Here is a 13,069-nt window from a genome sequence, read left to right as displayed (position 1 = left end):
GGGTCATACGCTATTTTAATTATTTCATAAAATTAATTAACTGTACCATATTGCAATATCAATTTTATTTATTATATTTAAAAGTTAATTTACTACTTCATTACTTTAATAATAATATTTGCAATCGTATAACTTAATTCTCATTATGGTTATTATTCTATTGATATATATCTTTTAATATATAATTATAGATTATTCTTTTAAAAATTTAAAAATTTATAATTTATATTAATATTATTATTAGTATTTTTAATGGTTAAATAAATATAATAAAAATTATATTATTATTCTAAAAAGATTTGAAATAAACAGAAACAAAAAAGTGTATATAGACGCATGAAGAATAGGCTATTATAATTATTTCGTAAAAATCAATTAACTGCATTATATTTTTATTATATTTAAAATTGAAATTACTATCGTATCACTTAAATTTACTACTTCATTATTTTAGTAATAACATTTACAATAATATAACCTAATAACATTTCATTACATAATATTTTCACTGCTTTATTATTTTAATATTCAAAATAAAAAAATACAACCCGTGCGTACGCACATGTCAATCTACTAGTTATATGTACAGATATATACATCAGCAACAAAATAATTAAGAAGGACAACTAATTGAAATATGATCTTGTAGTAAATAAAATTAATATGTGTGTCTAACTATAATAATAATAATAATACCATTATAATAATATCCTATTGTGATAATAACAATAATAATAATAATACACTAACTAAATATATAAAGAATATATAAAGAGATACACATTTTTTATGTCCTTTTTTTGTTTTTATAATTTTATTCTCTTAATTATTATTTATTAAATTTAAATAATTATTCATAATAAAAAATTATTTGTTAGTTTTATCATTCTACTAATTTTAGTAATTATTTTTTTTTCAATTCAAAAAATACAAAGAATAGAGATGAAATGAATAACAAAACAAATACAAAAAGCAAGTAATTGAAATATGATCTCGTAGTAAATAAAGGTGAAATATGTGTCTAACTATAATAATAATAATAATAATAATAATAATAATAATAATAATAATAATAATACCACTATAATAATATCGCGTAGTGATAAAAAAAATAATACTAATACTACTACTAATAATAATATTAATATTAATATTAATACAACTACATATATAAAGAGATAAACATCTTGGGTGTCCTTTTTATTTTATCAATTTTATCCTCTTAATTATTATATTTTAAATTTAAATAATTATTTATAATAAAAAATATTTTTCAGTTTTATTATTTTACTAATTTTAGTAACTATTTTTTTAAATTGAAATAATTATTCAAATGGAAAGGTAAATGAACAACAAAACAAATAAAAATGACAAGTAATAGAAACATGATTCCTACATAGTAAGTAAAAGTAAAATGTGTATCTAATAATAATAATAATAATAATAATAATAATAATAATAATAATAATAACTATTATAATAATTATAGTTCTTAATAATAGTAATATAATAATAAAAATAATGATAATAATATTTATAATTGATATTAATAATGATTATTAATTATAGTTGATAATAATAACTCGTAACAAATCTTGACCAATAATTTTTAGGAGCCAAAATAACTTATAGTAAAAAATTTTGAACTCATTAATAATTTATTCGGAATAAAAATCTCCAGTTATTTCTTTTTGAATGTAAATAACCATATTGTGTTTAAGAAATTCATCTTTCATCTTATTCTGAATTTTGTTTTGATAATCTTCGTTGTAGTAAATGAAACATTAAGAATTAAGTAAAATGAATTAGATAATCAATTAAGTAAAATATCTTTAATTTTTTTGTTTTTGTAAAAAATTGACATAATTCAATAATGGTCGATAAATCCTTCAAATTTGAATGAGTATGAACATCAACAATGAAATATTGGAGTAAAATTTTAAACTAATCACATATTTATCAATATACCTATTTTTATTTTAAGTTTAAGACAAAAAAATAATTTATCATAATTTAATAAAAATTGAGACGTAATTACTAACAAAAATATATAATAGTAATAATATTATATATTACAAATAAGAGTAATAACTTTACTACTAATAATGTTAATAAACTAATAGTAATAATATATAATAGTAACATATAATAATAATAACAATTATTATTATTATTATTATTATAATACTAATACTTGTTATAGTTTTACTACTATCACTTTAAATAATATTTATAGTAATAATATTATTAATGATCAGAAATACTAATACTTATAAAAATACTACAAATAATAATATTATTTATAATTAATATTATAGTTGAAATCATAAATAAATGAAAAAATAAAAATAAATTGACTTTTGTAGGATTTGAATCTGGGTCCTTTTGTACCAGAGTTTTAAAATGACGAAAAAACTAAATTTTATGACACGTGTCGATGAAAAAAAATGGGTAATGTAGTAATTTTGGTAGTATCTTTTTTTCTTAATATGTAATAGATTTATATTAAAAAATTTAATATAATTGTTGTTATATTTGAATAAATTATTTATATAATTATATTTTACTTTATATAATTAATATAATTATTGTTATATTATTAATAATAATAGGTTATACTAATAATATAATAATAATAATAATGAGATTAAAAAATAATAGTTAGATACAAATTTGTTAATTTTAAATTATAAATTAGTAATGAGTATAATGAAATATTATTGTTATATGATTAAAATAAATGATTATAATTTTGAGTTATATATTGTATTAAAATGAAATGTTTATGTATGATTGTGGTCTTTATTAAAGTAAAATGTAGATATATTGTGTAATATGATTCCGTACAAAATAAATATAACATGAAATTGATGTTATAATTTTTAAATAAAAACACATGTAGATATAAATACATGTATATTATATTCAAATAAAATGCGTATGCACGTAGTCCAGGGGCATGCCATCATAATGACCAAGGATCCAACATTTTTAAAATTTTTATAATTAATATATAATTTTTAATATATTTTTTAAAAATGTAATATTTTTAATATATTTTATATAATTGATATTCTAATTTTTTTATACATTTATATTTATATATAAAAGAAAAGTAATTTTTTTATTGTCCACGTTTATTTTTTTAATTTTATCTTTTAAATATTTGTTTAACTTAAAATAATTATTTTATTAATATTATATGATTATTTGTTTAATTTAACATTTTTTTATTTAGCTGTTTTTTTAACATAATATTATAAATGAAAATTAATTATAATAAAAGTATAAAAATTATTATATTTAATTTTATAACAATATAATTATTTTATTATTTTTTATTATCATAAAAAAAAATATTTTTACTAATTTATATAACAATTTTGGGATTATTCTATTGGTTCTTATTTTCATTCAAAAATATCAAGATTGTCTTCTAGATCTTCTAAATCTCAATTTGATCTCGATTTTTGAAAAGATGCAATTTGCTTTTTTCTTGTCAAATCTCTTAATCAGATCAATGTTTTTTTATCAAAATTGAAGTTGTGAGTAATGATGATTTGCTTTGTTGGTGTAATAGACATAATCCTAGTGTCAATTTTGATGAAAAATTTGAGCTTAATTTTAAGAACTTTAACGAAAAAAGACTAACACTACTAAAAAATTCATATTTCTTACATATTTTGTTTTGAAATTTTTTTCGTAGATAATACTTACAAATTTTGTCGTGAAAAATAATTTACAAGAAATTGCTTTGCAAAATATTTTGTATAAAACACTTTTCGCAACAAGTTTTTTAGGAAATACTTGTAAATTTTATAATTTTGTAAGAAATGATTATCCACGAAAGAATTACATGCCAAGAAAAATGCCATCTAATATGAGAATTTTTAATAGTGTAAATTGCATCAATTTTTAAAGAATCAAGACTAAATTGAGACTAAAAAAAAGAAAAACTAGAGGATCAACTTAACATTTTTGAACGAAAAAAAGGATCAAAAGAGTAATTCAACTAAAATTTTGACACCCTCAATATATTGGTTGAAGATCCACCATTGACATCGTTATTAGAGTAAAATGTAGGCATATTAGGTAATATAGTCCCGTATAAATTAAATACAACATGAAATTGATGTAAATTTTTTTAAATAGAAACACATGTAGATATAAACACTTGCATGCTATCACTACAAAAAAAACTGAAATTATCGACGGAATTTTACCGACAGATATGTTTTAGTCGAAAAATTTGAATTACCGACGGATTTTACCGATGGATTTTAAAAATTTCAATTACCGACAAAAATATATATTAAAGTGAATTACGTACCCACAAGTCATTATTATTGTAAAATGTAGACATATTGTGTAATATGATCCCGAACAAAATAAATACATTATGAAATTGATGTTGATTTTTTTAAATAGAAACACATGTATATTATATTAAAATAAAATACGCACTAGGGCAAGAAAGGGTTTTGATAACGGTTATTGTTGCCCTTTTATCACGATTCTAGAACGGAGGCATATTCTAGCGAGGCAAAAAAGGGTCAACTTTTGGCTTTGGTTGCCAACCGAAGTAAAAAATTCCGCATTCTGGTTCGGTTCAGCTGACAACCGAAGCCATGCATCCTCTTCTTCCCCTTAAACCTTAGGTAGACTTACCCACCGCGACGCCGTCACACGTTGATGCACAACACTTCATTTGCGTCCACCATCAACCAACCAGAGCACGAGCTTCATTACTTGCAACGAAAAACGTTATCCCTTCACTATAGTGTTGGACAAAACAATGCAGCAACTCCGCTGTTAACCACGCAAAAATGCATCTGCATCGCAAAAAAAAAAAATGTAAAACAAAAAAAAAAGAGGAATCACATTTTTCAACTAACCACCACATAGAGCAGAGGTGGTCGGAATAATGGCAGGTGGTGTGCTAGAATAGTAGTAGAGGTGGTGCGCATCGGAACAAGAACAACACAGTGGTTTTGCAGCGTTTTTGGAAAAGAACGAACGAGCAAGACGAATAGTGGCATTCACGATTTTTGAACCCTAAATAAAACTTATGGTCTCGATTCAATTTTTAACCAAGGAAAAAAACTTATGGCCTCGGTTCAATTTTTAACCGAGACAAAAACCCCTTTTTGGCATCGGTTTCCTTTTAACCGAGGCCAAAAACAATTTTGCTAGTGGTAAATTTGGAATAATTAGCAAGTTTTTGGCTTTGGTTTAAAATAAACGAAGCATATAAGGACATTTGGCCTCCGTTATTTTTGAATCGAGGCAAAAAAACCTATTTTGTTCGGGTATGCACTGAACCGAGGAAGAAAAGTTGGTGAAAGTTTCAAAAATGTTATCGCCTTGTTATATGCTCTGGTTTCGCAAAAACCGAAGCATATAACGCATAGCAAAATCGTGAATTTGCACTAGTGATGTATGCACGGGTCATTGCTAAATTAAAATTTAGGCATATTATGTAATATAGTCTTGTACAAAATAAATACAACATAAGATTGATGTTAATATTTTCAAATAGAAACATATGTAGATAAAAACACATGTATATTACATCAAAATGAAATACATATGCATGAATCGTTGTTAAAGTAAAATGTAAACATACGATGTAATATGGTCCCGTATAAAATAAATATACATAAAATTGATGTTAAAATATTTAAATAAAAATACATGTGTATTATATTAAAATAAAATGTGTATGTAAGGGTTGTTATTAAAGTAAAATGTAGACATATTCTGTAATAAAGTCCCATATGACAATAAATATAGCATGAAATTGATGTTATAATTTTTAAAAAGAAACATATGCAAATATAAATAATAATAATAATAATAATAATAATAATAAAATAAGTAATAATACTAATACTAATAATAATAATAATAATAATAATATTAAATCATAAAAATGATACAATAATTAATTAATGATGTTTAATAAAACAATAGTTTTATGATCCCGTCAAAAACAAATATATGCTGAATTTTGTAAATAGAAAAGCATGTACAAATGTACACAAACAAAAATATATAGAATCATATACATATATATTTTTCTAATGATAAATATTAAGATTAAAAAATAACATTTATATACAAATTTGTTTATGCTAATTAATTCAACAATTAAATTTTATGCTATTGTTAGTAATATTAAGTATTCAAAATATCACTTACATAATTTATTTTAACTTATATAATATAGTATCTAAAAATATATAAATATTTGTTTTTATATAATATATCTATAAATTTAACTTATGAATATATATATATATATATATATATATAAAATTAAAATAAAATATTGAACTGATTAAATATAAATCCATGTATTCATTATTCTCTTCCCTTCTCTTTGCATTAATTGTCTTTATTATAATGTCAACGCAAAAAGATTATCAAATATCTACAGACTTTATTCAAATGTCTATTGGCAGTCAAAAGAATCTCGAGTCAAGCTAGGAGTGGCTTGTGAAAGAGTACATGATTTGAGCTAAAGTGGCTTGAGAAAGCATATTTATGCGTACTTTGTAGCGTGAGTCTGCATTGTGAAACTTAACTCGTTAGTCAACAACATAGTCTATGTAATCAAATGAAGTAATATAAAAATATTAAGTATCTTCTCATTCGTTTAAACTTTATCGCATATCAATATTAAAAAAACTCATATTTCATGTAAATTTCATTTTGATTTTTTTTTTTAAAAAATACTTACAAATTTAGATGTAAAAAAAAATTTACAATAAATTGCTACCAATTTTCTTATAAAATATTTTGTATAAAACATTTTTCGTAACAAATTTTGTAAGAAATACTTGCAAATTTTATAATTTCGTAGAAAATGATTACCCACGAAGGAATTACCTACCAACTAAAATTCTTAGAAAAAACGGTAGAAAAAAAATTTTTCTTACAAATTTTCTTAACAAATTTGTAAGAAAAATTTTATGTAATATGAGAATTTTTAGTAGTGTATGATTTAATTAATTGAAAAAGGAAGCAAAACCTTGAACTACAAAAGATGGGAAAATGTCTCATTCCTTGTTTAAAACCTTTTTAGTATTGTTTGAGATTTCAATTATAGACAATATGGAAAAAATATGCCAAAATTTAAAAACATAATTTAACCCTCTCTTCTTGTATTGTTTCTTATTTTTCACAAGAATAGTGAAAGAAACAATGTAATACTAATTACAAATCACTCTAAAGAAAATGACAAATAAAGAAAGAAAGAAAAATATGGATATCCGTTAGAGGTTCACAATTACAACTAACTAACATAATCAAATGTGTACTATATTGTTGGGTTGATTAAAAGATTACATCTTGAAAAGTCCTTCATCACTTAGGATAAGCAATAGATCGGATGATAATGATTATATAATACACTCTAAATTCATGATTTTATATGTCCCAAATCAAGTACACTTTAAGTTTGTATTTAATTTTTTCTATACTTTTCATAAGAGTGTTGTAAGGTATGGGTTAAATTCTTACTTTAAAGAGTGTAAATGTAATTAGGTTCAAAGGACATTAAATAGTTGTCCATATGTTATAAAATTTTCAGTATTATTCTCTAGTTGTTATTAGATATAGTTATGATTTTTTAGGATCGTGAAGTTTCCACATTATATATTATTTCTTTATTGTGAAAGTAATTCTCAGGAGTAAATGTTGATGTTGTTGGTGATGACGCATTTTTTTTCCGTCATATATAAATTGTTAGTTTACCAAATGACGTACTAAGTTACTGGACGATCCAACTATCATACGCGCTGACAAGAGTTAGACAACCCCTCGCTTATAAGTATTAGACAATCCAATAAATAGTTGTCTCCAACCATAATACTTTTAATCCTACAAATAGTTAAATACAACAAGACTTACATTTATAGTTTTAACTATTTGAACTTTTTATTTTAAATTTATGTAAATTAAATAAAAAAGTTTGACATCTCTAAAAATGAAATTGTACTGCATGACCCATCAACACCTCCAACCTTCAGCCCAAGGATAAGTGGTCGAAGGCCGATCGCTACAGGCAGACTATCCAATAGTTGGGATCAAGGTTGTGAACTTTGTTGATGTGACAATTTCTCTGGAGTGATTTTAGGGAGCTCACAACCAAGCGGTCCTAAGGACAAGCAGCTGAAGGACACCCGCAACGGTAGGTGTCCTGGTGATAGTGATAAGTAATTGAAAATCACACTGATAAGCTTCCTAGTGTGAATGTCGGCAAACACATGGCTGATCGGGGTACGAACGCTCAGTGACGTCAGTCAAGCAGACCAAAAAGATAACATCTGAAATTAAAGTAAAATAAGTCAGTAATCAAGTTTAAAAAGCAATTGAGCCTTGATTAAGAAAAATCCTAATCACAGCCCATATAAAAAACTATAAATAGGGGTTCAAGATAAGTTGGTAAGGACTTTTTACCTCACATTTATTACAACATTAATTGCATATTCCTGAACAGACTTAAGCATCGAAGCCTAATTGACAAGTACCTTGATTACTCGGGAAACCGAACAGGAGAACACATAGTGGATTTAAATGGAGAAATTGCAAGGAGAAGAAGGGAGATTGACTGAAGACTAATTGAGTGTTTTAGATAGGTGCTTGGTTCCTATACCCGAAACATGCGTACTGTATGACCCATCAACACCCCCAATCGTTCGGCCCAAGGATAAGCGGCCAAAGGTGGCCCACTATAGGAGAACTATCCAACGGTTGAGATCAAGGTTGTGAAATTTGTTGATGTGGCAATTGCTCCGGAGTGATTTTAGGGAGCCTACAACCGAGCGGCCCTAAGGACAAGCGGCCAAATTATGCCCACAATGGCTAATGTACCTAGCGATAAGTAATTGAAAATCACTCTAATACCCTTCTTAGTGTGAGTGTCGGCAAACACATGGCCGATCGGGGTGCGAATGCTCAACGACGTCATTCGGGCAGACCAAAAAGATAACATCTGAAATTAAAGTAAAATAAGTCAGTAATAAAGTTTAAAAAGCAATTGGTCCTTGATTAAGAAAACCCTAATCATAGGCCCATATCAAAAACTATAAATAGGGGCCCAAGGTAAGTTTGTAAAGACTTTTTACCTCGCATTTATTACAATATTAATTACAAACACCCGAATAGACTTAAACTGACTTAAACATCAGAACCTAATTGACAGGTACCCCGATCGCCCAAGAAACCGAATGGGAGAACACATAGTGGATTGAAAAGGAGAAATAGTAAGGAGAAGAAGGGAGATTGAGTTAAGATTAATTGAATGTTTTAGATAGGTGCTTGGTCCGTATTCCTAAAACAGAAATCTTAGATGGTTGCCTACCCCAAGAGAACAACCTCAAGGCAATTACATAAAATAAGTTATACTCAATTTCTGGCTTTCTCACCTGAAAAAATTAACTTACCCAAAACTATTTATATTTGACAGTTGGAGGGACTAATAAAAAAATTAAAGAAAAGGTCGATATCTAGTTTTTTTTTATTTAGTAAATAAGTGACTCAATTTATTCTAATTCCAATGAAGTAGTAATTTCTACTGTAGAAGCAGTACACAATTCTGCAGAGATGATAAATTTTCGTTAAGCATCTCTCTTTGAACATAGAATGCTGGTCTTTTAGGTAAAGACACTCTTTCACTCTTGTTTGTCAACATTGATATAACATCAGACATTGTAGGTCTATCATTTGCATAATGTTCAACACATAGAAGACCGGCATGAATACACCTCTGCACATCATCAGAATCTAATGACTCCATTAATGATGGATCCACTGATTCAACACACTTGTCATCTTTCCATAATTCCCATACCTGTAAGTATTTTAGAAATTAGATATAGACTATCATGCCAAAAAACAAACTCATCATAGCTTATCTTACGTACATGTCCAACTAGATTTATTGGGTGGTCATGATCATAAAAGCTGGTGTTTTTCCGTCCACTGACTATTTCAAGCAACAACACTCCAAAGCTATATACATCAGACTTTGTCGAGAAAACTCCTTCCATAGCATATTCTGGAGACATATAACGACTGCAAGAAATATTAGATGAAAAATATTTTTATTTACACATTAATACAAAAATGTAACCGAGTTTAGCAAGCTCACTATGTCCCAACAACTCTGTTCGTATTTGATATGGAGTCTTGTTGGGTAAACATTCTAGCCATTCCAAAATCTAAAATTTTTGGATTCATGTTCTCATCAAGAAGTATGTTACTAGTTTTCAAGTCTCTGTGTATCACTTTGAGTCCCGAATACTTGTGAAGATACAATAATCCTTGAGCAATTCGTTGTATTATGTTGAACCGCTTATTCCAATCTAGTAATTTGCTTCTTGTACACTCTTTTCCATGCTCATAGAGTAGTGATATGTACGTTAGAATGTATACTATACAAATGTAAAAAGCAAAAATGACTTTTTTTCATGATGTTAAGCATGAGTAATTATAGTAAATATATCATGAAAACCAATTGCATTTGAGTAAGATCAATGTTCACCTATATGTGTTTGGATAGCTGGATAATAATGAAAACAAATTTTATCTGTTTGTCATCCAAAACAACATTCGATTATCATTAACATATTTCTCACCGAAAAGATAGAAATCCAAGCTTTTATTGGGTATATACTCGTAAATCAGAATCTTCTCTTCTTCATGAATGCAACAACCAAGTAGTTGAACAAGATTCATGTGCTGAAGTTCGCATATAAGTGTTAGTTCATTTTTGAACTCCACAATTCCTTGTGCAGAACTTCTTGAAAGTCTTTTTACGGCAAACTCCTCTGTTGGTAAGGTTCCCTTTTGAAATGAGAATACAAGGTGATTAGTCCTCTGAAGCAAAGTTATGAATGCATAAGTTTTGTAGTTTAAATCACCTTATAAACTGGTCCAAAACCTCCCTGTCCTAACTTGTTTTCATGTGAGAATCCATTTGTGGCTGCCATAACCAACGTATAATCGAATACTTTTAAACCGTGTCCCTTTTTCAAATCATTTCGAAAATCGTCGATTAGAGATAATTTCACCCCCATTTGTTTCCTTTTCTTCTCTGTTAAGATGAAAATGAGAAATACTAAGATACGGAAAAATGATCGGGAGATTGTATTCAAGAATGAGTTTGAAGTATTTAACTACCTTGAAGAACATGTTTTCATTTCTTTATGGCTAACAATAGAACGGATGCGCTTGTTATCAGTAAAGTAGTTGCTATTATTGTAGTTATCCATATCCACCTTTTTGTACCTGCATACAATAATTTAAAATCTTCCGGTCAATTATTAATTTTATGGCTTTATAATTATTTCAAGTTCATTGTTAAGCGTTGTAGCATATGACTGTATTGTGTTTCTATTCGGAGATCAAAGACTGTAAAAATAAGAGAAAATTATCAGCGCAGTTCCCTGTAGAACCACACCGAAGTTGTACAAACAAAGAAATGCTCAAGAACTATTCATGCTTCTTAAAGGAGCTATGCAATTTAGGGAATGATTGGAATGATTAGAAATGAAACTTCTTTTTTGTCTATGAAAAATGAAACGAAGTTTGCATTAGACCTACCGTGATGATGAGGGGTTATGTTCCCTTTGTTCTCCAGTATGTAAAAGTCAAAACCCGAAACAGTGCCATCAACTATATAATCTTTGGATGAATTCCAATGATAGAATTCATAGCATCACCAGGCTTTAAACTGTTGTCTGCTGCGAGAACAACACAAGCAGTCCAGCACAACCACAAGTGCATGAAAGCAAACAGTAGTTTTTGTAGGATAAGCCCCATAACAATGCTTGAAATATGGAAAGACTAATCTGCAAGAAGTGGCTTTCGAAGGGATGGGAGTGTGATATTATCCATATTTATTTTTGTTCAAAATCTTTTATATTATCCATTTTTTTCCAACCGTAGTTGAAAATAAGTGACTTATCTTAATTATTTTAGATGTTAGTATTTTTCAAGGACAGTTATATTTTGACTACTAAATTTAGACAACTTTCTCTTACAGATGGTGACATATTCTAATTGGTTTTAAAATATTGAGAATGAAAAAAATGAAAAAATGAAAATCCATTTAGAGAATAACATTTATGATTGTAAGAGAAAGTTGTCAAAAAATCATTTTACATTTTTCAATGCACCAGAAAACAAACTTTATAAAACATAATGTGAAGTGAGGTTCTCATATTGATTTTGTAAAAGAAATTATAAGGCTATTTTTACATAATAATCACACACACACGCACGCACACACGCACGCACGAACACACACACACACATTTATAGACACACACACACACACACACACACACATATATATATATATATATATATATATATATATATATATATATATATCTAATACTATATACAATTATGAACTAACAAAGAGTAACTTTTTCAATATTTTAATCTTTCTGAATCATTTGCATTCAAATTTTTCTTTCTACAATAGGAAAAAATGACTACGTGTCATCTTCTCAGAATTTTCAAGATAAAAAAATAAATCAAAAATAAAACAATCTCACACCTTTTGTTCTCACTCTCCGTATCCCACACATAATATCATCTCTTTCAAACTTCTCTCTCTTTCTCAAACCTCTTTAGCTTCTTCTCTGTCTTCCTCAAACCTTTTCATTGTCTTCTCTCTCTTTCTCAAACCTCTTCAGAGCTTCTTCTCTCTCTTTCTCAAACCTCTTCAGCTTCTTCCTCTATTTCTGAATCACTCACACACAACACCATGGCGAACACCAAATCTTCAGCTTCTTCTCAACCTTCCTCTTTTCTCTATTTTTCTCACGCGCAAACAACACCTCTTCATCTTCCTCTTTTTCGCTTTTTCAAATGAGAAGATCTGAATATATAGTTTTTTTAAGCAGATATGAAGATGTTGTATCTCTTTTTTCGCAAGTGTTATCACCTTTCTCAAGCAAGCATCTCATTTTCTTCTTATATTTTGTCAGATCTAACTTTTTCATGCGTTTTTTTACAGGTAAGAACCCAGAAGTCGATTTTATTTTGAGTT

The 13,069-nt window shown here is 27.0% G+C and overlaps 1 protein-coding gene across 2 annotated transcripts; it reads right to left on the bottom strand.

The window, feature by feature from the left end:
• Positions 1 to 7,981: 7,981 nt before the first annotated feature.
• Positions 7,982 to 11,874, bottom strand: LOC114169235 (G-type lectin S-receptor-like serine/threonine-protein kinase At1g67520). Of its 2 annotated transcripts, XR_003600859.1 has the most exons (8): positions 11,611 to 11,874; positions 11,188 to 11,295; positions 10,929 to 11,101; positions 10,644 to 10,851; positions 10,157 to 10,394; positions 9,930 to 10,080; positions 8,464 to 9,856; positions 7,982 to 8,330 (listed from the first exon to the last, which is right to left on the bottom strand). XR_003600859.1 is itself a non-coding variant. In XM_028054288.1 (7 exons), the coding sequence occupies exons 3-7, from the start codon at positions 11,082 to 11,084 to the stop codon at positions 9,578 to 9,580; spliced, it is 1,032 nt and encodes a 343-aa protein (XP_027910089.1). In that variant the 5' UTR covers positions 11,085 to 11,101; positions 11,188 to 11,295; positions 11,611 to 11,874; the 3' UTR covers positions 7,982 to 9,577. The 2 variants fall into 2 exon arrangements, 1 of the variants encoding a protein (XP_027910089.1); XM_028054288.1 differs by having other exon boundaries at positions 7,982 to 9,856.
• Between the last annotated feature and the right edge of the window lie 1,195 nt (positions 11,875 to 13,069).

Source organism: Vigna unguiculata, chromosome 11 (genome assembly GCF_004118075.2).
Source record: "Vigna unguiculata cultivar IT97K-499-35 chromosome 11, ASM411807v1, whole genome shotgun sequence".
NCBI lineage: Eukaryota > Viridiplantae > Streptophyta > Magnoliopsida > Fabales > Fabaceae > Vigna > Vigna unguiculata.
The sequence above is the reverse complement of the archived record's forward strand: the minus strand, read 5'-3'. Positions and strand labels throughout refer to the sequence as shown.

Excerpts from the sequence above, each read along its gene's own strand:
- LOC114169235 (XM_028054288.1), bottom strand. The coding sequence starts at position 11,084 with ATGGGGGTGAAATTATCTCTAATCGACGATTTTCGAAATGATTTGAAA. Across the intron at positions 10,852-10,928 it reads GTTTTGGACCAGTTTATAAG|GGAACCTTACCAACAGAGGA; the intron begins GTGATTTAAACT and ends TCATTTCAAAAG. Across the intron at positions 10,395-10,643 it reads CTTGGATTTCTATCTTTTCG|AGTGTACAAGAAGCAAATTA; the intron begins GTGAGAAATATG and ends AGCATGGAAAAG.